The sequence below is a fragment of the Pelophylax lessonae genome (genome assembly GCF_965119305.1).
Source record: "Pelophylax lessonae genome assembly, chromosome: 5".
In the NCBI taxonomy this organism is placed as follows: Eukaryota; Metazoa; Chordata; class Amphibia; order Anura; family Ranidae; genus Pelophylax; species Pelophylax lessonae.
In genome coordinates this window covers 115,303,687-115,327,056 of record NC_138772.1, presented here as the reverse complement: position 1 = coordinate 115,327,056, position 23,370 = coordinate 115,303,687, and the positions used below count along the sequence as shown (strand labels likewise).

Sequence of the window (23,370 nt, the reverse complement as noted above, 5' to 3'; positions counted from 1 at the left end):
AAACAACATATTTGACATTAAGCCAAACAAATGTCTCAAAGTAGTCAGGCTTGGAAAAATGCATTCTATGAAATAAGTCAACTGACATTCCACAGGATGTCATCAGGAATCTATACTTTGAATCTGGGAAGGAAACGTTCTTATTTAGCTTTCTGTAAAAAAAAAAACTCTTTTTACACATTTTTCAAATTTCAGAAATCCACACAAAAGGTCCTCTATCTTTCAAATGGGATATCCGTAATGCAATACTGTTTAACGGGAGCTATGAGGTAATTGGTTTACAAAAGTCACTGAATCCCAGGAGTCAGATCAATAATTACAAGACCATTCGAAAAAAAAAAAGTAGGTAAATGATGAGTCAAATTGAGAAGCTTTGCACAGCTGTTTTGTTCCTCCCTAGTGAAACAAAGGCACAAACATATTCTTGTTTAGCTTTAAAACATTTAAAAAAGTGTTCCATCACAGAGGAAATTACAAAAGATTTGAGGTCTTATCATAATCCATGAGATATACAGAATGCACAAATGTTAACAGAATTATTGTTAATAGAAAATAGATGACCATAATAAAAGGTATGCATATACATAACAGAATGACCATCACTGTTACTTTTAAAAATTGCTACAAGATTTTTCAAGGTTCTAAACAGAAAACTTTTTGCTATTGCATTTGAATAATACAAACATCTACTATCATACTTTAATGTAAAATTATTGCTAACTTTTCCCATTTCTATTTATTACACATATCAAGTAGCTAGATCTTCAGATTGGCGTCTTATTAGGAAACAATTTAAAAATTACAGGAATGTAGACTGTAAATTTTGATTATGGATTTAAAAAAGTCCAAACTGTTGGAATTTACATTTCTGTGTAATAAAGTACATCCATATGCCAACCATAATACAGATAATTTAAAGGGTCAAATACTTTAATATTTTCCACACACTGTGAAACTTATTTCATAAAGGAAGAGTACCTATGAAAATACGAATATAAAATCAGTACAATTTACTTTTTGCCTTATTTAGTACATGCATTGGCATGTAATGTCTATTTATTACTTGGTGTCTGTATAAAAAAAAAAAACACCAAATAACAAGGTTGGGTTCTATTTTGTTTAATTATTCTGTGATTTGGCGAGTATATGAATTATAAAAAAAAAAAAATAGATTTAAGATAAGTGCTCAAATTATTACATTTTGTTTACTAGTACTATAATATATTCACAATCAACTCTCAATGTATTTTTGCATATTTCTCATTGGCTCCTTGAAACAGAATCTTTCTTATAGTCTCCCTAAATTTTATCAACCTTTGGTTTTGGAAGAGTTTCACTTCTGTAAAACCTTGAAAAATGTAACAATGTTTTTTTATGCATTTTACATAGACAAATTATGTTCCATTTAGGTTACATGTCAAACTGATTTAATCTAAAAAGTACACAAAAGTTATGTTAAATGTTTAACGAACAACAAATGGATAGATACAGCCTAATTACAGTGCTTTGACAAAAAGTAAATGCGCCAGATAATTTTTATGGGATGTTTAAAATGCATGGGATGTTTAAAATGTGTGATATAGAATAGAGATATATATATATATATATATATATATATATATATATATACACACACACACATTCGTGAACATTTCCCTACTGACTGAGCTAATTTAACTGCTAAAAGCAATACTTTTGTTCAAAAGCAAATCTACATGCAACATCATGTATCAGCATGTTCTGCATTTAGGTATATGATTACTTTGGTTACCTAAAAAACTAAAAAGTCATTTTTTTTCCACATGAAATTCTTCAGAATTAAGCATAGAGTTGATGTATTCACCCTTATGAAGATTTTTGTTCCACTAAACACATAACATAATTTATGTTACAGTAATGTAACAATCTATTCCCTATAGAAAAAAAAAGGTTTTGTACAGATTGTACAATAAAATCCTACATGCGGATTCGGGTTATTTTCCATATATTCCAGGTTTGGTTGTGTAGTACTGACAACATAATATAAAAACTTCTAAAATAATGCTAAAATTGGCATTAAAAAAAAAAAAAAATCAGGCACATAATGTGCCATTTTTGCAACAACATTCTAATCACATGATCATACTGTCTAAAAAGACATACATCTTAGTAGAAGGCTATCAAATCAAATATGGCACTTGTACTTAGGACATTAAAGCTTCTGAGATTTGCTTTTTTTTTTTAAATTAGGGAAGGAAAAACAGAACAGCTGCAAAGTTCATTTAGACATAATTGAGAGATGACAGTAAGCCTTTCCTAATAAAAATTAAATAATGAAAAAAAAATGGATATCCAAGGTGCAGTTAAAGAAAAAGACCAAACAGTCTTTGTTAACAGTATTTGTGAATAAAGGCACATTAACAAACACATAAAAGTATATATGTAGCTTAGGTTTAGGTAATCATAATAACCATGTTAACACCCAATCCCCTCCTCTCCAAATTAAAAAAAAATGTATATGGAGAGCATGGTAGGAAACTACCAACTGCAAGTCTTTCAAACGTCACTCTGCAGACAGACAATCCAGATTAGGAATGACAGAAAAAGAAAAGGCTTACTGTCGGTTAAAAATATACATGGCTTAACAGCCAATACAAATGTATGAATGATACCAAATTATCTTATTTAGGCAGTTCATCTACAAATTTATACAATTATTTACAATGGTGCTCTTATAAAAACAAAAAGGTAGCACTTCCTAAGAGATTCTGAAAATTATTTTTTTTTTCTTTTAATTGTTTTTTTTTTTTTTTAAATTCCCTTGTCAGAAAAGCCAACTTACATTAAAATATACTTACTACAAGACAACACAACTAAAAATATATAATAAACTTATACAAGTACAAAATTCTGAGGTATTTCTGGTTTGAGGTGGTCTATGGTCATGACATTTTTTTGAAATTGTATCTACTTTTTCTTTTGTAATTGAACTCAATCATGTACTGGATAAAACACAATGCGTAAACTGTGCAGTCACCCAACACTTGAAGAGGTCTACCTTGGAAGCCACGTAAATTGAATGTGTTTATTAAAAAAAGAAAAACATTGCTTGTTTTGCAGATGAAAATGTATCCAAGTATTGAATCAGCAGCATCAGAAACATTCACTGACTTGAGCAAGGTTATGGCAAATCTAGTGGGATCTGAATATGCACCAAGCTAGGTTTTAAATTCCAAGGTACAGAGAAGGAATACCTTACAGCAACACTAATGCAGGTAACAAGGATGTTTACATGCATCACATGAACAGATTGTTTTTGTTTAAAGCTTTTAATGGTTGCTAAGCCCATGACCCGTTGATACTAGTGTGGAGTCACCTGGTTACCTAACAAGGCAGCTGACATTTCCTGAACATTAAAAAAATACATTTCCAGTATATCGGTGTTTTAAATTGCCTATATGGACTTTTAGACCAGGTCTGTGCAACCTAAAACTATGGAGATGTAATGGTCCCCCCATATCCTGCCACAGCCACTAGTTAGAACATGAACATCCTCCATAGCCGAAAGACTGCAAGATCATAATTCTTAGGTTATACTAACCCATGCCATGAGACTGTTGAGGTCTTCCTTTCTCTGTCCTGGTTCTGTATGGCAATGCTCTGCTTTGAAAAAGCATCCTTCCCCTTTTAAATAATTTTACCTGAGGAGTAGCTTCGTAGCAATAAACCATTTGCCAAATGCTGCAATGTGCAACCACCACCTGCCATGCCTACACAAAGAACCTCTGAAATATTTAGCTCTCAAAATGAGAGAACATTCTGTTTTGAGTTTCTCTACATGTTACAAAGACACCCGTTAGATCCGTAAAAGACACAACAGACAATTTTTGGAGAGCTAGGTCCAGAAAGTAAGAATAGAAGGTGATAACGGTTGTTGAGAGGAAATCCTGTTTGTGGAAGGTGTATCTTATGTAACAGTCTTTAGCTTACTACAAAGTTTGCAGCATTTTGTAGGTGGTCTCCAATGGGTCCTCTCCTGAGAACCTCACACGTTAAGAGAAACCAACATATTACCTAAAAAGGAGTTTGTTGAGGTTCTGAAGTACCTTCACCTTTTTGCATTCATAAGTCGGCACCTGAATGCTTGCTGAGATGTTCGTTTGTTTTTTTTTTACAGTTTTTGATTTTTTTAATATTCATATATTTATATATATATGTACACAATAGAACAACGTGCTGGTAAAATTGATCCAACCCATCCCAACGAGAAATAAAATAACAAAAAAAAAAAAAAAAAGTCAACAAAAACCCATAATAAAAAAGTCAAGTTAAAATAGCAGCTGCATTCGTGTGTATGTGTGTAGGTGCATTTTTTTTTCCATTTTTTTATATTTCTATATAGAATTTGTTTTCCATAGATTTTTCTGCTGTTTTGAACCTTGAGTCTGGAAAGACAAAAGCAACAATGACTCAGATGCTGGACTCTTTGGGCGGCAAGTCCACATTGGTGACAGATGTAACAATGGATACAAGGCAGTCCGAGGTAGTGCCATTCACTGATTTGCGGATTTGAGAAATGCGTTCCTCCACACAGCCTGCAGACAGTCGCGCTTCTGCATCATGGTCCCAGCACTCTTCAATTGTGACACATAACTGTGCCAAACCCTGACAACAAAAAAGGGTTACAGTAAATGCTTGCTATCTATAGCATGTCAACTCAATGCACTGTTTCATTGGGCAACTATGTGGCAAATGAGGTTTAATGTTGATAAATGTAAAGTTATGCACTTGTGGGCTAAGAATATGCATGCATCATACATACTAGGTAGAGTAGAACTGGGGGAATACATAGCGGAGAAGGATCTGGGTGTTCTGGTAGATCATAAGCTTAATAATAGCATGCAATGCCAAGCTGCTGTTTCCAAAGCGAGCAAAGTCCTTTCTTGTATTAACAGAGGCATGGACTCCAGAGAGAGAGATATAATTTTGCCCCTGTACAGATCCTTAGTAAGATCTCATTTGGAATATGCAGTTCAGTTTTGGGCACCAGTTCTTAAAAAGGATATTGGGGAACTGGATAAAGTGCAGAGAAGGGCAACCAAACTGATAAGAGGCATGGAGGACCTCAGCTATGAGAAAAGATTAGAGGAACTGAATTTATTCTCTCTTGAGAAGAGGAGATTAAGGGGGGTATATGATCAACATGTATAAATACATAACGGGTCCATATAGTGAACTTGGTGTTGAGTTGTTCACTTTAAGGTCAACACAGAGGACAAGGGGGCACTCTTTGCGTCTAGAGGAAAACAGATTTGGTCTCCAAATATAGAAAGGTTTCTTCACCGTAAGAGCTGTGAAAACGTGGAATAGACTCCCTCCAGAGGTGGTTCTGGCTAGCTCACTAGCTTTTAAAAAGGCCTGGATTCTTTCCTAGGTATACATAATATAAATGGGAACTACATTTCTTTTTAGGTAAAGTTGATCCAGGGAATATCCGATTGCCTCTTGGGGGATCAGGAAAGAATTTTTTCCCCTGCTGTAGCAAATTGGATTATGTTTTGCTGAGGTTTTTTCGCCTTCCTCTGGATCAACTGCGGGTATAGGATTGTGTATATGGGATTGTATAGTTGGGTTTTCAATACCGTTTTTTTTTTTTTGGTTGAACCAGATGGACTTTGTGTCTTTTTTTCAACCTGACTAACTATGTAACCAAAAAAGTTACACCATTTGAACAGATCTGTGGAAATAGAAGCTAAACTACAGTAAGTTCCCTACATGCAAACCTTCAAGTTTAAAACTTTCAAAGATGCGAACATGTGTTTGCACAGTTTTTTTTTTTTCCGTTCAACCCAGCGGGCAGTATAGAATTTGGGACGCTGCCCATGACACAGCCATTCAGGGACAGCTTAGTAAAAAGCCTTACTGTCCCGGAAAATCTGGGACAGTTGGCAAGTATGATGTAATGCAAAACAAAGAATGCACTCTGGTATGCATAACCAGAGCTCATGTTTTAACCAAGTTGTGTTGAATTTTAAATATTTTCGTATCAATAAAAAACTTTTTCTACATATTAATTAATGTATTAGTTAAGATTTGTTTTGCTGCCTAAAAGCCTCTGGGAGAATTTTTTGTCTTGTTATTAATATTTTGGGGCAAGCAGCACCTCTTTCACCCATGTGGGTGGGTACCCTTTAAGTATGATGTCATGCAAGAATATCATGGGGCCCCCTGGGCACTGCCCAGGGGTGCCCATGCATTAAGACACCCATACTCACAGCCTTTGTCTGCAAGCACTGATCTTCGTTGGACTTACAAACGAGCTCCCAGAAAGGAACTGGTTTGTAAGTAGGGGACTTACTGTATTAATGTTGCCCATAGCACTCAAAATCCATCTTTGTGAAGACACTTGCCACACTTACTTATGTGTAAGAACTTTCTCTAGTGATGTCAAAGACACACACATTCAACACACAATTTCCTTTTCATCTAAGGACCTGGAATCCTAATGTAGCCTGGTATCACTGCCAGCTCAGTACCAATGTAGACACTAGTGGTGTAAAAAATATAAGAAATCCACAGTGAACTCTGTTGTTTGATAAAACAGGTCTTATTAAAATTAATCTCTCAAAAGAAACATGGAGGCTGTTTTGGCTGACCTTTTCATCTAAAATGATTGTTGCCTGATTAATGCAGGCTCCCTTACTTCTTCTCTGCTCTGTACTATTCAGGGGGTTTGGAATTGCATAGAGGCATTTTGGGAAAATCTTGCTGAAGGTGAACCTACACTTTAAACCTGGTCAGAAGCTCAAGCAAGCCCACAGTCAGACCAGTGCTTCGGTCATGCCAGACCTGCCCAATTGTCAGTACAGGCAGGTATCCATTATGATCAAGTCAGCATTATCTCTACATATAGGCCAGTGGGCAATTCTGGATCTGCAAATTAGTTTAAAATGAGAACAGAAGATGAAAGAAAAAAAAAAAACAATCAAACATTCAACTTCCTGGCATTTGTTTTTTGATAAGTCCAAAGCAGGTGAGAACATTTTACTGAAATAAAATTAAGTGGCACTTACTGGATGTTTTAACCAGTGGTCTTTAAATACAGGGCGCATCTTCTTGTGCACCACTACTTCCTGTAAGTCTTCCAAAGAAGGATGTTGACCAATCTCTTCTTCAAATGGTAACATATACTCATCAACAGGCCCTAGAAAACCAAGCAGTAATTTACTCATTAAAGGGCCCCAGAAGAACCTAGATAATTTTTTAAAATGCTTAAAACTGAAGTTTAGCTATGATAACTAAATAAATAAATAAATAAATGTTGATAGCTTTTGTGAGGTAAAACACCTTTAATGACTACAGTACTGTGCAACAGGTTTAGGCAGGTGTGAAAAAATGCTACAAGTCTAGGTTCACATCTATGCGGGCTGCGCTTGTTGCGTTTTGCAATTTTAAACCTGCACTTTTGCATGCAGTTTTCATTCATTTTGCAGTTTTTCTCTGGTTGCTAAGGAGCGGGTCCAGAAGCCTGGCCGTCGTGTCCTTACTAAACTGTGAGTCATCAGTTGTTGGCGGGATGACAGCTGAATGTAAAATAAACATTGCCTGCAAAATAACTGGGAAAAAACTACCACCCCCCCCCCCCCCCAATCCATACCAGGCCCTTAAAAAAAAAAGAAAAACAATGTCCCCCAATGTAGATCCATCATCAATTATGATGCCCGCCGCCACCGCCGGAAAAAAAAAAAATATATATATATATAGCTTGCAACGAACCCTTCCACTGTCTGCCTGCCCGGCCATGTGAGATTTCTTAAATGGCGAAGGGGCAGGGCCACCCAGCGACATCACCTGGTTGCACTGCCCCCTGTGACGTCATTGACCGGTGCATGCTGGGCTGCCAAATGCTTAAGAATGCTTTCAGAAAAAGAAGTGTTATTAGTTTATTTTTATCAAATAACTTCCAGGTACACTTGGAAACAGTTTTGAAGGAAAAGATAGAAACTGGGGTGGGGGGCTGAAAAATGTCAGCAGGTGCTATGGACTGATGTGTGGTTAGGGCTCTGGTTAGTTCTCCAAGATGTTTGTTTAGAAACAACCTACCTGCCAAGATCCTTCACAAACTGTGTTCAAGTGTACCTAGAAGAATGAACGTGATTTTGAAAGCAAAGGGGTGGTCACACCAAATAATGATTTGATTTATATTTCTCTTCTGTTCATGTACTTTCCACTTTGTTAATTGATCAACAAACTAATAAAACTTCCATTTCTGAAACATTCTTAATTCACAGCATTTTTTTACACCTGCCTAAAACATTTGCACAGTACTGTGTCCCACATTGTGACGGCAACAGGATCCTGTAGGAATCTTCCCTGCACTAATGCCCTGTCCTCTTCCGGTCTCTGAACTTCCAGCACCATGAGGGTTAATAGTGCCAGGTCCTCCATGAACCTGCTGTGAAAAACAATGAAATAATGTTTCTCAATAGAGTTCCACCTCAGCAACTTTTTTTTAGCAGCGTCCCAGAAAACCTAAAACTAATAATAATCGCAATGCAGAAGTTCAGAGACAAAAGAGGATGGACCATTCTATCCCTTCAGTGAAGATTTCTACAGGATATAGTTACCTGCACAACATGGGACATCCTTTATTACAGGTAAGTTAGCTTACTAAAGCTATTAAGAACGTCTGAACTTTTTTAATAGCGAAATTTCAGCTTTAATAACAAATTATTAAAAAACTGTGAATTCTAATATTCACATTTATTCGGATAAAAAGCCTTCTCTGTGCAGCAGCCCCCCTCAGCCCTCCAAATACTTACCTGAGGTCCATCTAGATGCAGAGATGTTGGAGAGCCTCGGCTGCCCGAGACTCTCCTCCTCATTGGTGGAGACAGCAGTGTGGGGCCATTGGCTCCCTCTGCAGTCAATCAAAGTCAGTCAAGCAAAAAGGAGAGAGAGGGGGAGGGGCCGGGCAGGGCTGGGCTGGGCCGTGGTTTCCTGTCTGAACGGATACACGAAGCTGCATCTCGGCTCGGGTTCCCCCATAGCAAGCTGCGAGGGCATTTAACAGGAGGGAGGGGCCAGGAGCACCGAAGAGGGAACCTCGGGGCTGCTCTGTGCAAAACCACTGCACAGAGGAGGTAAGTATAACAGGTTTTTTAATTTTAACTAAAAAAAACAAATCACTTTCACTGTTTATCCCTCTGTTGGCTTCAAAGCAATCTTTTTACTTTTTTTTAAACCCTTAAAGTGTTAGTAAACTCAAAGGAAAAAAAAAAAAAAAAAAAGTTTCCACCTGCAGTGTAAAGGCATAATGTGCTAGTATGCATCACATACTAGCACATTATGAAAGACTTACCTTAAAAACGCTATCACCGCTGCAGAGGCTTTCATCTTCATCCGGTCTTCCTTACGGTCCTTCTAATTCGCCGAACCGGGATGAGGTCACTCCTGCACATATGCGCAAGAGTCTTGGCCATGACACACAGCTCTGAAGGAACGGCATGAGTACGCCGTTCCTTCAGAGCACATGCGGCAGTGACGTCACTGGCTGCTGCTTGCTAGAATATCTCCTAAACGGTGCACGTTTAGGAGATATTACTATTACGTACAGGTAAGCCTTATTATAAGCTTACCTGTAGGTAAAAATAAAAACTTTAACTTTAATACTTGTCTGAAGATACAAAAAATCTTAATACCTGAAAACAGTTTTGCAACTTTGACATATGTTAGTAAGTTGTACATATCAATGTTAAACTTTAGCTGTATATACAATTCTTGCCATTACCATGACCCACCATGAAAATAAACAAAACAAAACAAAATAAATTCTCCTACTACTGCTCATCGTGGCAATACCATACATGTGTATATTTGCGTTTTTTACCTGTAGTAGGTTGACCCTAACCTAGCCATTTTATTATTATTAATAATTGTTTACATACTTCTCTGAGGCTCCGATCACATGTCAGCGTATGGATCGCGGGCAGAACCGCCGCGGTTCCGCCCGCGATCCGGAGATTATTGCAAATCGCGGGACGCCTGTGCGTTGCCCGTTGATTTGCAATAGCCCCCCAAACGCTGAGCGATGTTGCCGCGATTTCCGCCTGCCGAATCGCGGTAACATCGCGCAAAAAAAAATTGCGGGACGCATTACGCCCAAAAAAAGTACAAGAGCTTCTTTGGAGCATAATGCGTCCCGCGATTTTTTTTGCGCGATGTTACCGCGATTCGGCAGGCGGAAATCGCGGCAACATCGCTCAGCGTTTGGGGGGCTATTGCAAATCAAAGGGCAACGAACAGGCGTCCCGCGATTTGCAATAATCTCCGGATCTCGGGCGGAACCGCGGCGGTTCTGCCCGCGATCCATACGCTGACATGTGAACGGAGCCTGACAAGGTGAAAAAGATACAATATATCTTTTTCTCCATTCAGAGGGGAAAGAGCACAGGGTGGGGGTTTTACAAAGCCAATTATAGGCTATCATCGTGATCGCAGGATCGACGACCAGTCCTTCCGTCTCCTGAATGTTAGGCCCTATGTACATGGGTTGACAACGCCAGTGCCCATATATGCAGTGGCTCAACTTCCTTGAAACCAGAGGCAAAACATTTTTAAAAAGTTTCTAAGACTTATATATACTCCCCTCAACCACAGTCCCATGACAGACAGCATCCCGTACCAGCAGCACAGAAAAGTGAGATGGTGCTTCCCGGCAGCACCCGTGTCCCAATCTGATGATACAGATGTTGGCTATTTGTTTGGCAAGTGGTCACTCAAATGGTCCTGCAGGATACAGCAGCAGGAGTGATGACACTAAAGTGTGGGGGGCATAGGATTGGTTGGCTGCATAGAAGCCGGGATTTGGTGGCTATAACTAGCCAGTCGTAATAACTGGAACCAATGCTGTAGAAGATCACAAGATCGAGGATTTAGGTAGGCATATGTGGGTCTCAAAACTCTGTACTCAGTAGATGAATCCAGGTAGTCAAAACAAATCCATAAACTAAAAGACATCTCTGCCTTCCTTTGACAGTCATGAGCCATTGCTTTCTGAATACAAATGGGGCTGGGTAGGTGGATAGAGGGGATACTAAAGTCTCTGTTTTTTTTTTTCCAATAAAAATAACATATTTAATACTTACCTGCTCTGTAAATTGGTTTTGGACAGAGAAGACCAGATCGTCCTCTTCTCGGGTCCGTCTTTGGCTCTTCTGGCCCCTCCCTCCTGTTGAGTGCCCCCGCAGAAAGCAGCTTGCTATGGGGGCACCGGAGCTGAGCCGCAACTCCGTGTGTCCATTCAGACACATAGCTGCGACCCGGCTCTGTCCCCTCTCTCTCTCCTTATTGGCTCACTGACTTTGATTGACAACTGCCAGAGCCAATGGCACCACGCTGCCGTCTTAGCCAATGAGGAGGGAGAGCCCTGAGCAGCCAAGACAATCCTGCAACATCGCTGGATCAAGATGGGCTCAGGTAAGTATTCGGTCGGCTGCTGCACACAGAAGGCTTTTTATCCTAATGCATAGAATGCATTAAGATAAAAAAACCTTCTGACTTAACAACCACTAACTTCTGACTTTTCATAAAAAGTAAATAACAGTTTTGTAGCAGAGACCTGTAAGCAAACTACAAATCTCACTGCTTGTTTTCTTTTGGTGATTCGTAGCGGGATCCACAGTTATTGCTATAGCTGAATATACTGAACAGTTACAGTTCTACAATGCATTTCGAATTTCTGCAAAATACACATATCACTGGCTACAATGCACTTTCTCTTAGTAACAAAAATACACAAGAGAACCATTCTGTAGCTGCTACAAAATCACAGGCCTAACAGCACAGATTATACTACATAGAGTACATATGAAAAGGCTGATGGAGCAATGGATGAAGCTATTGCCATGTGTATTTGCTTTGGGAATAGAGGGGTTCACTTTAAGGGATACTCTAAGTGTCAGTTCACACTATGGTGACACGACTTTGGGGCGACTTAATGAAGTCGCCGTGCACCGCGACTTCGGCGCGGCTTGCACCGACTTCACATAATGGAAGTCAATGCAAGTCGCTCCGACTTCGCCCAAAAGTAGCGCAGGAACCTTTTTCTAAGTCGGAGCGACTTGAGTCGCTCCTATTAGAACGGTTCCAATTGCACAGAGTGGAGCACGACTTGTCAGTCGGAACAGTGTGAACCGGCACCTATAGCCTATTATATTTTAAAATATGAACAATGTAACAAAAAGTCTGGATATAAGCATTAAAGTGTCACTAAAGGCAAAAGCTTTCTTTTTTTCATTTTTTGAATAGAGTAAGGAAGTGTTATAACCCCTGTCAGTTTTTTGTTTTTTTTTTGGCCACCTGTGTTCCATTAGGGAGATTTCTCTTTACTTCCTGTCCCATACCCAAAGCAGAGGGGCACAAAAATCAATAAAAACTGACAGATGTTCTAAACCCTCTCCACTTAATCCAAAACTAAAAAACAAAATGTTTTCCTTTAGTGACACTGTGGGGATTAATTTACTAAAACTGGACAGAGCAAACTCTGGTGCAGCTGTGCATTGTAGCCTATCAGCTTAGAACTTCATCTTTTTCACACTTGCAGACCGTTCAGATCCACCTGTCAGTTTTTCAGTTTTTTGAATTTCTATGGGGCATCGGATGTCAGCGGAGACATATCCGCTGACATCCGATCCTTTCCATCAAATCCGGACGGATGGAAACCCTATTTTCCATCCATCTGGCGGATCGGATGAGAACGGACAGGCGGTCCGTTCTCATCTGATTCCCCCATAGAGAACAGCGGGGACCTGACAGCTCTGTCTCCGCACACAGAAAAACGGAGTCTGCTGACAGACTCCAACTGTGAAAGGAGCCTTAAGCTCTACAAAAAAAACCTGGAAGCTGATTGGTTTCCATGCAGAGCTGCACTACATATACAATGTATGCCACATCATTTTGTAACCAAATGTTATCTTAAGATATCTCTAGGGGAGATAAAGACTTACCATCAGCAGCTGTACATCTAGATACAATCTCCCACAGAACGAGCCCCATGGCGTACATGTCTATCCTGAGAAAGGCATCTCGCTGGAAGTTAATTGCTCCTTCTAGCACCTCTGGAGCCATGTACCTCCTCGTTCCAACCTAGATAAAAATGACAAAGTTTGCCATCATATTGCATAGGAAATCGATCATAATAGTATACCTAAAGTCAAATATAAAGTACATCAAAAGCCAAAACCTTTTTTTTTTTTTTCATTTGCTTTGGGAAAATTTCCCTTTACTTCCTGTACTGTAGACAAAACAGGAAGTAAGAGGAAATCTTGGACATTTTTCTTTGGAACATCTGTTCCTGTTAGAAGATTTTGCATCTATTCCTGTTCCAGGGACAACTTAAAATCTTGAATTCTCCATCCATTTTAGCAGTAACTAGGTCAAACACATCTCCCTAATGGGGACATATACATTTATTACTAACTGGGGTTCTAACACCTTATCACTATCTAAAAAAGTTTTGCCTTTAGAGTCACATTGCCTCTTGAAGTTATTTTAAAGGCTATTTTAAAAAAAAAAAAATGAACAAACATGTTAAACCTCTTCTTTTTGGTTCTCCCACCGGTGGTCCTTGTTCCTCCCCTCTGCCTAGTGCTCCCAATAGCAAGCTTTTTTCTATGGGGGCACTCGAGCAGGCTAACTCCCAAGCCACGCTCCTGTAACTGGACACTGTCTATTCACTCACAGAGTACAGCTCGATCCCGCCCCCACTCTCTCCTCATTGGCTCACTGGTTGTGATTAGCAGGAGCCAATGGCTGCCACTGCTGTGTGAGCCAATGAGGAGAGAGAGACCCAGGAGAGCTGCTCTCATGCACATAGCTGGATTGAGATTGGCTCAGGTACGTAAAAAGGGGGGGGGGGGTTAGCTGCACCTGGAAGGTTTTTTACTGTAATGCACAGAATGCATTCTGCCTTTAGAACTACCTTAAATATATAGATATTTGAAACCAGCTTTGCAAGATGCTTCCCAAAGGATATAATAATCAATGTGCTAAGATACTACATTTTATTCACTATTGTGAGCACTGACTTTTATGCATTTTTATGTTTGTCTGTGGATCTCCTTTTACAACAGAATATAAGTTATAGTAAGAACATATAAAGCTAAATCTTTTTTTTTTTTTTTTTTAAGTTAGTCTACAGTAAGAAATAGTTAAAACTGCTCTGAATATGTTCCCCATTGGGAAGACATTTCTTCCTATCTTGAGATACAACAGGACGTTAGAGGAGATCTCTCCAAAGTGAGGAAAATCACCCAGAAAAAAAATGCCCTCATTGGAAGATTTCCCTCCATTCCTTTTCCTGCAACAACTTCAAAATTTAGATTCTTTTTTACTTTCAGTCTCAGTGATGCTGGTCAGCAGGACAAATTGAGTGTAAATATCCCTAGCAAGAACATAGACAGCAAATGAAACCAGACAGTGGTTCCAACCCTTGCCAACTGTATCTAAAACTGAAAATAAAATAAAAAGTCTTTAGATACACTTTAACATATTAGAGTAGCACTTGCCTGCCCATGAGTATCTCCAGGAGGTTTTCCAGGTTCAAACCGTACAGCTAACCCAAAGTCTGCCAAAATTGCTGTCAGGTCATGTCTTAACAATACGTTCTTACTTTTAAAATCTCTGTTGGAGAGGGAAAAAAAAATGAGATTAGACAGAATCAGCAAAGAAACAGAAATGTATACAAAAAAGGCAGCAAAAATATATACTAGTAAACAGCACTACCAGATATCTAAAAACTTTAAAAAAGGAAAGACAAGTGTAACCTGTATTAAGATCTCAAAAAAGAGCTCTACTTTTTTGTGCAATTTAAGGCAGTGCTGAAATCTCACTCCTTAACCACTTGCCTACAGTGCACTTTCACCCCCTTCCTGCCCAGACCGATTTTCAGCTTTCAGCGCTCTCACAATTTGACTGAGAATTACTCAGTCATGCAACACTGTACCCATACAAAAATTGTGTCCTTTTTTTCACACAAATAGAGCTTTCTTTTGATGGTATTTGATCAATACTGGGTTTTTTATTTTTTGTGCTATAAATAAAAAAAGACTGAAAATATCGTGAAAAAACGCATTTTTCTTTGTTTCTGTCATAAAATTTTGCAAATTAGTCATTTTTCTTCACAAATTTTGGCCAAAATGTATACTGCTACTTATCTTTGGTAAAAAAAACCCAAATAAGTGTATATTATTTGGTCTTTGTGAAAGTTATAGAGTCCACAAGCTATGGTGCGAATCATTGAAAATTGATCACACTTGATTACACCTGATGTACTGAAGGCCTATCTCATTTCTTGAGACACTAAAAGGTCAGGAAAGTACAAATACCCCCCAAATGACCCCTTTTTGGAAAGTAGACATTCCAAGGTATTTAATAAGGGGCATGATGAGTTTTTTGAAGTTGTAATTTTTTCCCACAATGCTTTGCAAAATGAAGATTTATTTTTTTTTATTTATTTTTTTTTACAAATTGCCGTATTAACAGGTTATTTCTCTCACACAGCACATGTATACTTGCAACTACACCCCAAAACACATTCTACTACTCCTCCTGAGTATGGCGATACCACATGTGTGAGACTTTTTCACAGCCTGGCCACATACAGAGGCCTAACATCCAAGAAGCAGCGTCCGGCATTCTAGGAGCATAAATTACACATATAATTTCCTGACAACCTATCGCACTTTTGAAGGCCCTGGAGCACCAGGACAATGGAAACCCCCATAAAATGACCCCATTTTGGAAAGCAAACAGCCCAACGTATAATTTTTGAGGCATAATGAGTCTTTTGAATATGTCATTTTTTTCCACAAGTTTTTGGAAAATGTGGAAAGAAAATGAAAACACATTTTTTTTACACAAAGCTGTCCATTTATGCAATATTTCTAACACATCGCATGTACATAGCAAAACTTGCACCCCAAAATACATTCTGCTATTCCTCCTGAGTATGGCGATACCACATGTGTAACACTTTTTCACAGTCTGGCCACATACATAGGCCTAACATCCAAGTAGCGCTTTACACAAAGTTGTCCATTTATCCACTTTAAGACTGGGCCTATTTTTGACACTTGGTGTTTACAAGCTAAAATCATTTTTTTTGCTAGAAAACTACTTTGAACCCCCAAACATTATATATTTTTTTTTAGCAGAGACCCTAGAGAATAAAATGGAGATCGTTGCAATATTTTTTATCACACCATATTTGCGCAGCAGTCTTCCAAATGCGATTTTTTTGAAAAAAATTCACTTTTTTGAACTAAAAAATAAGAAAACAGTAAATTTAGCCCAATTTTTTTCCATAATGTGAAAGATAATGTTACGCCGAGTAATTTGATACCCAACATGTCATGCTTTAAAATTGCGCATGCTCACAGAATGGCGCCAAACATTGGTACTTAAAAATCCCCATAGGCAACATTTTAAAAATTTCTGCAGGTTACTAGCTTAGAGTTACAGAGGAGGTCTAGGGCTCAAATTATTGCACTCGCTCTAACGATCGCGGCGATACCTCACATGTATGGTTTGAACACCGTTTACATATGTGGGCGGGACTTGCGTATGCGTTTGCTTCTGCGCGCGAGCTAACGGGGACAGGGCGCTTTAATTTTTTTTTTTTTTTTTTTTTCCTATTTATTTTATTTATTATTTTTTTATTTTTACACAGTTTAAAAAAAAAAATGTTTTGATCATTTTTATTCCTATTAAAAGGAATATAAACATCCCTTGTAATAGAAATAGGCATGACAGGTCCTCTTTATTGTGAGATCTGGGGTCAAAAAGACCTCACACCTCACAACTACACTAAAAAAGAAAAAAAAAAAAAAAAATTGTTGAAAGAGGAAAAAAAAAAAAGCAAAAAAAAAAAGCGGCCCTTTAAACCGGTTGCTAGGCAACGTCTTTTGACGTAGCTCCGGTCTTCCAAGACCATAGAGTTGAATGAGGGCCATCTTGCCCTCACTCGACTTCCTGTCTCTGAGGATCCGGGACCGGATAGTTTTCCCCGCTGCCGGCTGGTCCGGTAAGCTGGGAAAACGTCTGGGACGTGGCAGGAGGGGGGGGGGGGCACCTCTTCCCCTGCACCGTAAGGGTAATTCCGCGGCGAATCCGCCACTGGGACCACCCTTATCTGAAAGCCGACCGCCCGCCGTTTCAAAAAATACCGGGGTTATGGGGGCTATCTGCTGCCATAACCCCAGTATTTAGCTTTTAATGGCCAACGCATATAGTCGTTAAGCGGTCAGTAAGTGATTGCATGTATATGGCAAACAGGTGACGATGACTGATGGGGTGACAGGTGACGATGACTGATGGGGTGACAGGTGACGATGACTGATGGGGTGACAGGTGACGATGACTGACGGGGTGACAGATGACGATGACTGATGGGGTGACAGGTGACGATGATTGATGAGGTGACAGGTGATGATGATTGATGAGGTGACAGGTGACGATGATTGATGGGGTGACAGGTGACGATGATTGATGGGGTGACAGATGACAATCACTGACAGGGTGACATGTGACGATGATTGATGGGGTGACAAGTGACGATCACTGATGGGGTGTCAAGTGACGATGACTGATGGGGTGACAGGTGACGATGACTGATGGGGTGACAGTGATTGATGGGGTGACAGGTGACGGGCGATGGTCACTGATGGGTGACAGGTGACGGGCGATGGTGCACGGCGGTACTGATGGCAGTCTCTGGTGACCGGTGAACTTTAGGCTATGTCCACATGTGAGCGTAGCGATCGCAGGCAGAATCACTGCAATTCTGCCCGTGATCCAGAAATCATTGCAAATTGCGGGGCGCCTGTGCGTTGCCCGTGATTTGCAATAGCACCCCAAACGCTGTGCGATGTTGCTGCGATTTCCGCCTGCCGAATCGCGGTAACATCGCGCAAACAATGCATGACGCTCCAAAGAAACTCTTGTACCTTTTTTGGGGCGTCATGCGATGTTTGCGCGATGTTACCGCGATTCGGCAGGCGGAAATGGCGGCAACATCGCACAGCGTTTGGGGTGCTATTGCAAATCAGGGGCAGCGCACAGGCGTCCTGCGATTTGCAATGATTTCCGGATCGCGGGCAGAATCGCAGTGATTCTGCCTGCGATCGCTACGCTCACATGTGAACGTTATGGGTGTCAATTTCTGGGCACTGATGAGGTGACTGTTGGGTGACAGGGGACATTGGGGGGGGCTGAGGACTGTGTGGGGACATTTATTAGTGTGATTTTTACTTTTTACATGTGTACAGAGCAGTAACTCACTATTTCTAGCTCTGCTCCCCTCATACTGGAAACTGTATGAGGAGAGAAGAGCTAGTAACACTGAGTTACTGCTCTTTGTTTACATTTTCTGATCGGCTGTGAATGGATTCACAGCCGATCACATAGTAAACAGTCACTGTCAGTGACTGTTTACTACCGCCGGTGACAGCTGTGTTCCTACGGAACACAGTGCCACCGACATGACCGCGCTGCGCGCTCCCGATCGCGCATGCGCGGTCATCTTGTGGGCGCCTTCATTGTGATCGGCTGTGTCATTGGAACACAGCCGATCACGTGGGAAACAGCCACGCCCATCGGCTGTTTCCCCCCTGCCGGTGTTCCGTGAGAATTACCTACCCCGTGAGAATTACCTACCCCTCGTCACTTCCGGCCAGAAAGAGCTGAGCAGCGCAGCACTGCGCATGCTCAGAGCCCCGGATACGTGATGGAAGAACAGAGGAGCTTACTAGTGCGCAAGCGCACTAGTATGAAACGATCACGGTGTACCGTGAGAAAAACCTACCGACGCGGCGCTTACATAAAACAGCTGTGCGGCAATACGAATCATCTCCGCTCCTGTCCCGGTCACTTGCCTGCTCTCGGCAAGTAAATATAAAAGCGGCTTTCGGCTCCGTGATTTATGTTTTCATACAGCCGCTGCCGCTTTTATATTTACTATCCGAGATCAGGGAAGTGACAGTGACAGGAGCGGAGATGATTCGTATTGCAGCCCAGCTGTTTTAATGTACCCGCTGCATTACATACAGTGCCGAGTCCCGGAAGTGACGAGGGGTAGGTTTTTCTCACGGGTAGGTAATTCTCACGGAACACCGGTGACGGGGGGTGTCCCGGGGACACCCCGACACCGGCAGTGCACGGCGGCGCGCACGCGATCGCGCGCCTGCCCTGCTTAAAGTGCCGCCGTCATATGACGGCGGCCCAGGATAATGGTCGCACCGCTCCGCCGTCATATGACGGCGGGCGGGCGGCAATCGGTTAAGCAGGATGCGGTCATGAATCATGGCTGTTCTTGTATCTATGGATACTTGGGATTTTTTTTTTTCCCCCCCCCCAACGTAGATAACAGCCAGAAGCCTTATGTCATACTGCCAACTAAAGGACCAAGGTAGTAACAGTCTTGATTGTAGGTAATAAAAATTAAGTAATCAAATCAATAACTGTTACAGGAAGCCCTTAAAGCGGGACTAAACTCCCCAATATGCCCACCCCTCCACCTTTCAGCGAAACGGTGGTAACATCCCTTGCCAGCTGCTGTCATCTTCTTCCTGGGTGTCAGGTTTTCGGCCTCTTAATTGGCCAGCGGGGCCATGCGCACGGGAGTCAGTCATTCTGGCAGTCAGAGTGTGCTGGGAATGCTCACTGAGCTGCACATGCACAGCTCAGGGTATATTCAATAGAAACCTGCAAGCAGGCAGGTAGTTGTGTATTTTTCCAGAAGAGACCTATAATGTCTCTCCTGCAATAAAGAGCTGCCTACTTGCAGTCGATTAAAAGTTAGGTTCAGTTCTGCTTTAATGGATAACTATACGTTTAAACCAATTTAGGATCAATTTACAAAGTAATAATGTATGTGTTATTTGCCATTAAGATTGTACAGCAATTAGTACGAATATATCATGTACTAAACAACTTTGCAAATGCAACCTCTTACCACTTTTTTTTTTTAATTTACCCTGCCTGTGTATTAAGAGGCCAAAATGCATGTTAACATTGCTTCAGGTTACATTAAGGGCTCTTTCACACGGTCCGCCTCCGTAGGCGGATCCGTGCTGCTCAGCGGGGATCGATCCGCGATCCCCGCTGAGCCAGCGGATGACGGCTCCGTCTCTGCTTGCAGTGCGGAGAGGAAGGTGTCACAGCCCCCGCGGCTCTCTATGGGGAATCGGATGAGAGCGGACCACCTGTTCGCTCTCATCCGATCCCATCCGATCCCCAGGAAGGATGGAAAATAGGGTTTCCCACCGTCCGGTTTTCACGGACAGGATCGGATGCGGATGGCAGCGGGTGTCAGTGGACATGTCACCGCTGACATCCGCTGCTCCATAGGGCTGAATGGGGCATCCGATCAGATCCGTCTAAAAAACTGACAGGCGGATCTGATCGGACCGCCCGTGTGAAAGAGCCCTTAGCCTGTCTAGAGTCGAATGGTCAACAGTACAGTATGGAGCTCAGCTACCTGGCTTGATCAAATTTCTTCAGTGATGGGAGTACTGCACTCAAATCACAAACTATCAGAAGCATGAAAGCACTAGCAAACATTCTAATATATAGAACTCATTCCTCCCAGCAACAGTAAGAAGCAAATCACACAACTAGAGGATTCCTGATGCCTTCCCTGTCCTAAGCCGGCCATAGACGGGTTGAATCTCGACTGGGTCAGCAGGGATCGGCCAAGACTCAAACCATCTATGGGCAGGCTGAATGTACCCAGGTTGATCGATCTTGGGTCTTGGATGTTGGGTACAACCAGCCTATTGCATTTTACATGTGATTATTGCTAGTGGCTATTATAGCTGCTAGCAGTAATCACTATGTTCTCCTGGCAGGAACAGCTCCCCCATGCTGGGAAAACACAATGGCCCTACAGGAGGGATTCCCCCACCAACATTGACTGTGTTGATGGGGAAATCAAGTTATTTTCTTTCCTGCAACCCATGGTTACAGCGGAAAGTAAATAAATCAGTCTTCATATTGGCATATGACATCTTTTAAAGCACAGGGAAAAAGTTTAATTTGCAATTATATAAAAGAACTCATCTGGCTTAACAGGACATTTATCCTTTGACCATTTCCTCGCCCCTTAAGTCTACACATCAGCCCTATGATAGATTTAAAACGAAAATAGCAGCTAGTTAATAGACAAATTATGAATTAGCGAATGGGCAAACTACTGTTTGTTAGGAATCTCTACCACACAAGTTAGAAGTATTTCCTTCTGACACCACAGCAGCACATGAGAAACATTGCCGATCATTCAAGAGATCATTGAGAGAAATATGTGGTCTGCCATTGTCAAATGTCTTATACACAAATGCTCTCTTGTGCATATCCTTTGTTCATCCTCCTATTTTACTGTAAATTTAAAACAATGGACTTCTTGCAGTTTTCAAATGACATGAAGCTCCCACAATTCCCCTGGTAGCCAGAAGCCATGCAACCTAGGCCACAGAATAAATGGATTTTTGTAAAATCTTACCGTAAAATCCTTTTCTCTTAGCTCATCGACAGACGTAGTCCTCGGTGATACACCACCTTCGGGTTATGTTACCTCCGCAGGAGCAGGACTAGACAGGAAATTAAAAAGCTCTGGCCACACCCTAGGGGCAGTCCCAGAGGGTATATCCTCTCTCTCTCTGCCTCAGCAAATCAGTTATGTGAAAAAGCAGTGCTTAGAGAATTTAACCCAACCCAACTCTAAAACAGAGGGGCGGGGACTACGTCTGTCGATGAGCTAAGAGAAAAGGATTTTACGGTAAGATTTTACAAAAATCCATTTTTCTCTAGCGCTCATCGACAGACGTAGTCCTCGGTGATACACCACCTTCGGGACGTCCCAGAGCAGTATCACAACTGAGGGGTGGGAAAATGGAAATCAAATCCCAATCTAGAAGGCCCAACCGGTGCCAACTAGAAGTTTACAATGCTCATCCTTAATGATGAGACTCAACAAAAAAAAATTTTCAAACAGAAAAAAACCCTCGAGGTAGACCACCGGTCTCCTCAAATTGCGGCCTGCAAAACCTTGCGACCAAATGAGGCATCCGCCGATGCCGTCACATCAATTTTATAGAATTTAGTAAAGGTATGTACCGACGACCAAGTGGCCGCCTTACATACCTGGACCACTGACGCCTGATGGCGAAAGGCCCAGGAAGTACTGAGCGCTCGAGTGGAGTGCGCCCTAACAGGGAACGGAGGACTCTGACCCTTAATAGAATAAGCCTGTACCACCGTTTGTCTAATCCATTTGGCAATGGTCGCGGCAGATGCAGGCAAACCCTTTCTGGGGCCATCCGTGATCACAAAAAGTGAATCCGTCTTACGGAATGATTCCGTAGCTTTCAGGTATACCCTGATTGCCCGAACCACATCCAAGGAATGCAACGCATGTTCCCGATGATGCTTGGGCTGAGGACACAAGGAAGGTAGTACAATATCTTCATTCAGATGAAAATCTGAAACCACCTTAGGAAGAAAAGATGGCTTAGGATGAAGTACTACCTTATCCCTATGAATCACTAGGTATGGGGACTGGCATGATAATGCAGCCAGTTCTGACACCCTGCGAGCAGAAGTAATAGCCACCAAGAAGGCCACCTTCTGGGATAAAGTAAGCAAGGGAATCTCCCTGATGTTTTCAAAGGGATGTTTCTGTAGAACCGACAAAACCAAATTAAGATCCCAGGGCGGTAAGGGCGCGCGGACTGGAGGAGCCAGGTGCCGCACCCCCTGGATGAAATTCCGCACCAAGGATTTGGTAGCTAAAGGTTTCTGAAAGAAGATTGCTAATGCTGAAACTTGACCCTTGATGGTGCTCAAGGCTAGCTTCTGCTCAACCCCTTGTTGCAAAAAGGCCAATATTCGAGACACCGAATAGGTACGTGGTGGAAATCCTAAAGATTCGCACCACGCAATATAAGTCTTCCATGTGTGATAATAGACTTTGCTGGAAGTCGCTTTCCTTGCTTTAATAAGGGTAGGAATGACTGAAGTAGACAAACCTCTGTCCTTCAGTACTTGGGTCTCAATGGCCAGGCCATTAAAACCAGCGACTGTAAAGCACGAAGGTAAATAGGTCCTTGAGACTACAGACACTCCCTGAGACGAAGTTCCCACGGAACGTCTGCGACTAACATGTCCAAGTCGGCCAGGCCGGCTTGAAGAGGCCAGCCTAGAATTTCTAGGACCACTGGCGCTGATTGGATCTGAACCAGGCGTCCCTAGAGCTATCTGGCCCCGACCATCCGAGAAAGTCTGGTCGTTTTCTGTTCCCACACATTTATCAGATACCTGATAGTTATCAGGAAAGGT

The 23,370-nt window shown here is 41.5% G+C and overlaps 1 protein-coding gene across 1 annotated transcript in view; it reads right to left on the bottom strand.

The window, feature by feature from the left end:
* Positions 1-4,416: 4,416 nt before the first annotated feature.
* Positions 4,417-23,370, bottom strand: part of ACVR2B (activin A receptor type 2B) — a 316,863-nt gene continuing 297,909 nt past the window's right edge. Inside the window, exons 8-11 of the mRNA XM_082259197.1 lie at positions 14,547-14,661; positions 12,987-13,125; positions 7,053-7,183; positions 4,417-4,644 (exon numbers count right to left, since the gene is read on the bottom strand). Coding sequence (XP_082115323.1) covers positions 4,450-4,644; positions 7,053-7,183; positions 12,987-13,125; positions 14,547-14,661 — 580 coding nt within the window. The 3' untranslated portion in view covers positions 4,417-4,449. The remainder of the gene's footprint in view (positions 4,645-7,052; positions 7,184-12,986; positions 13,126-14,546; positions 14,662-23,370) is intronic.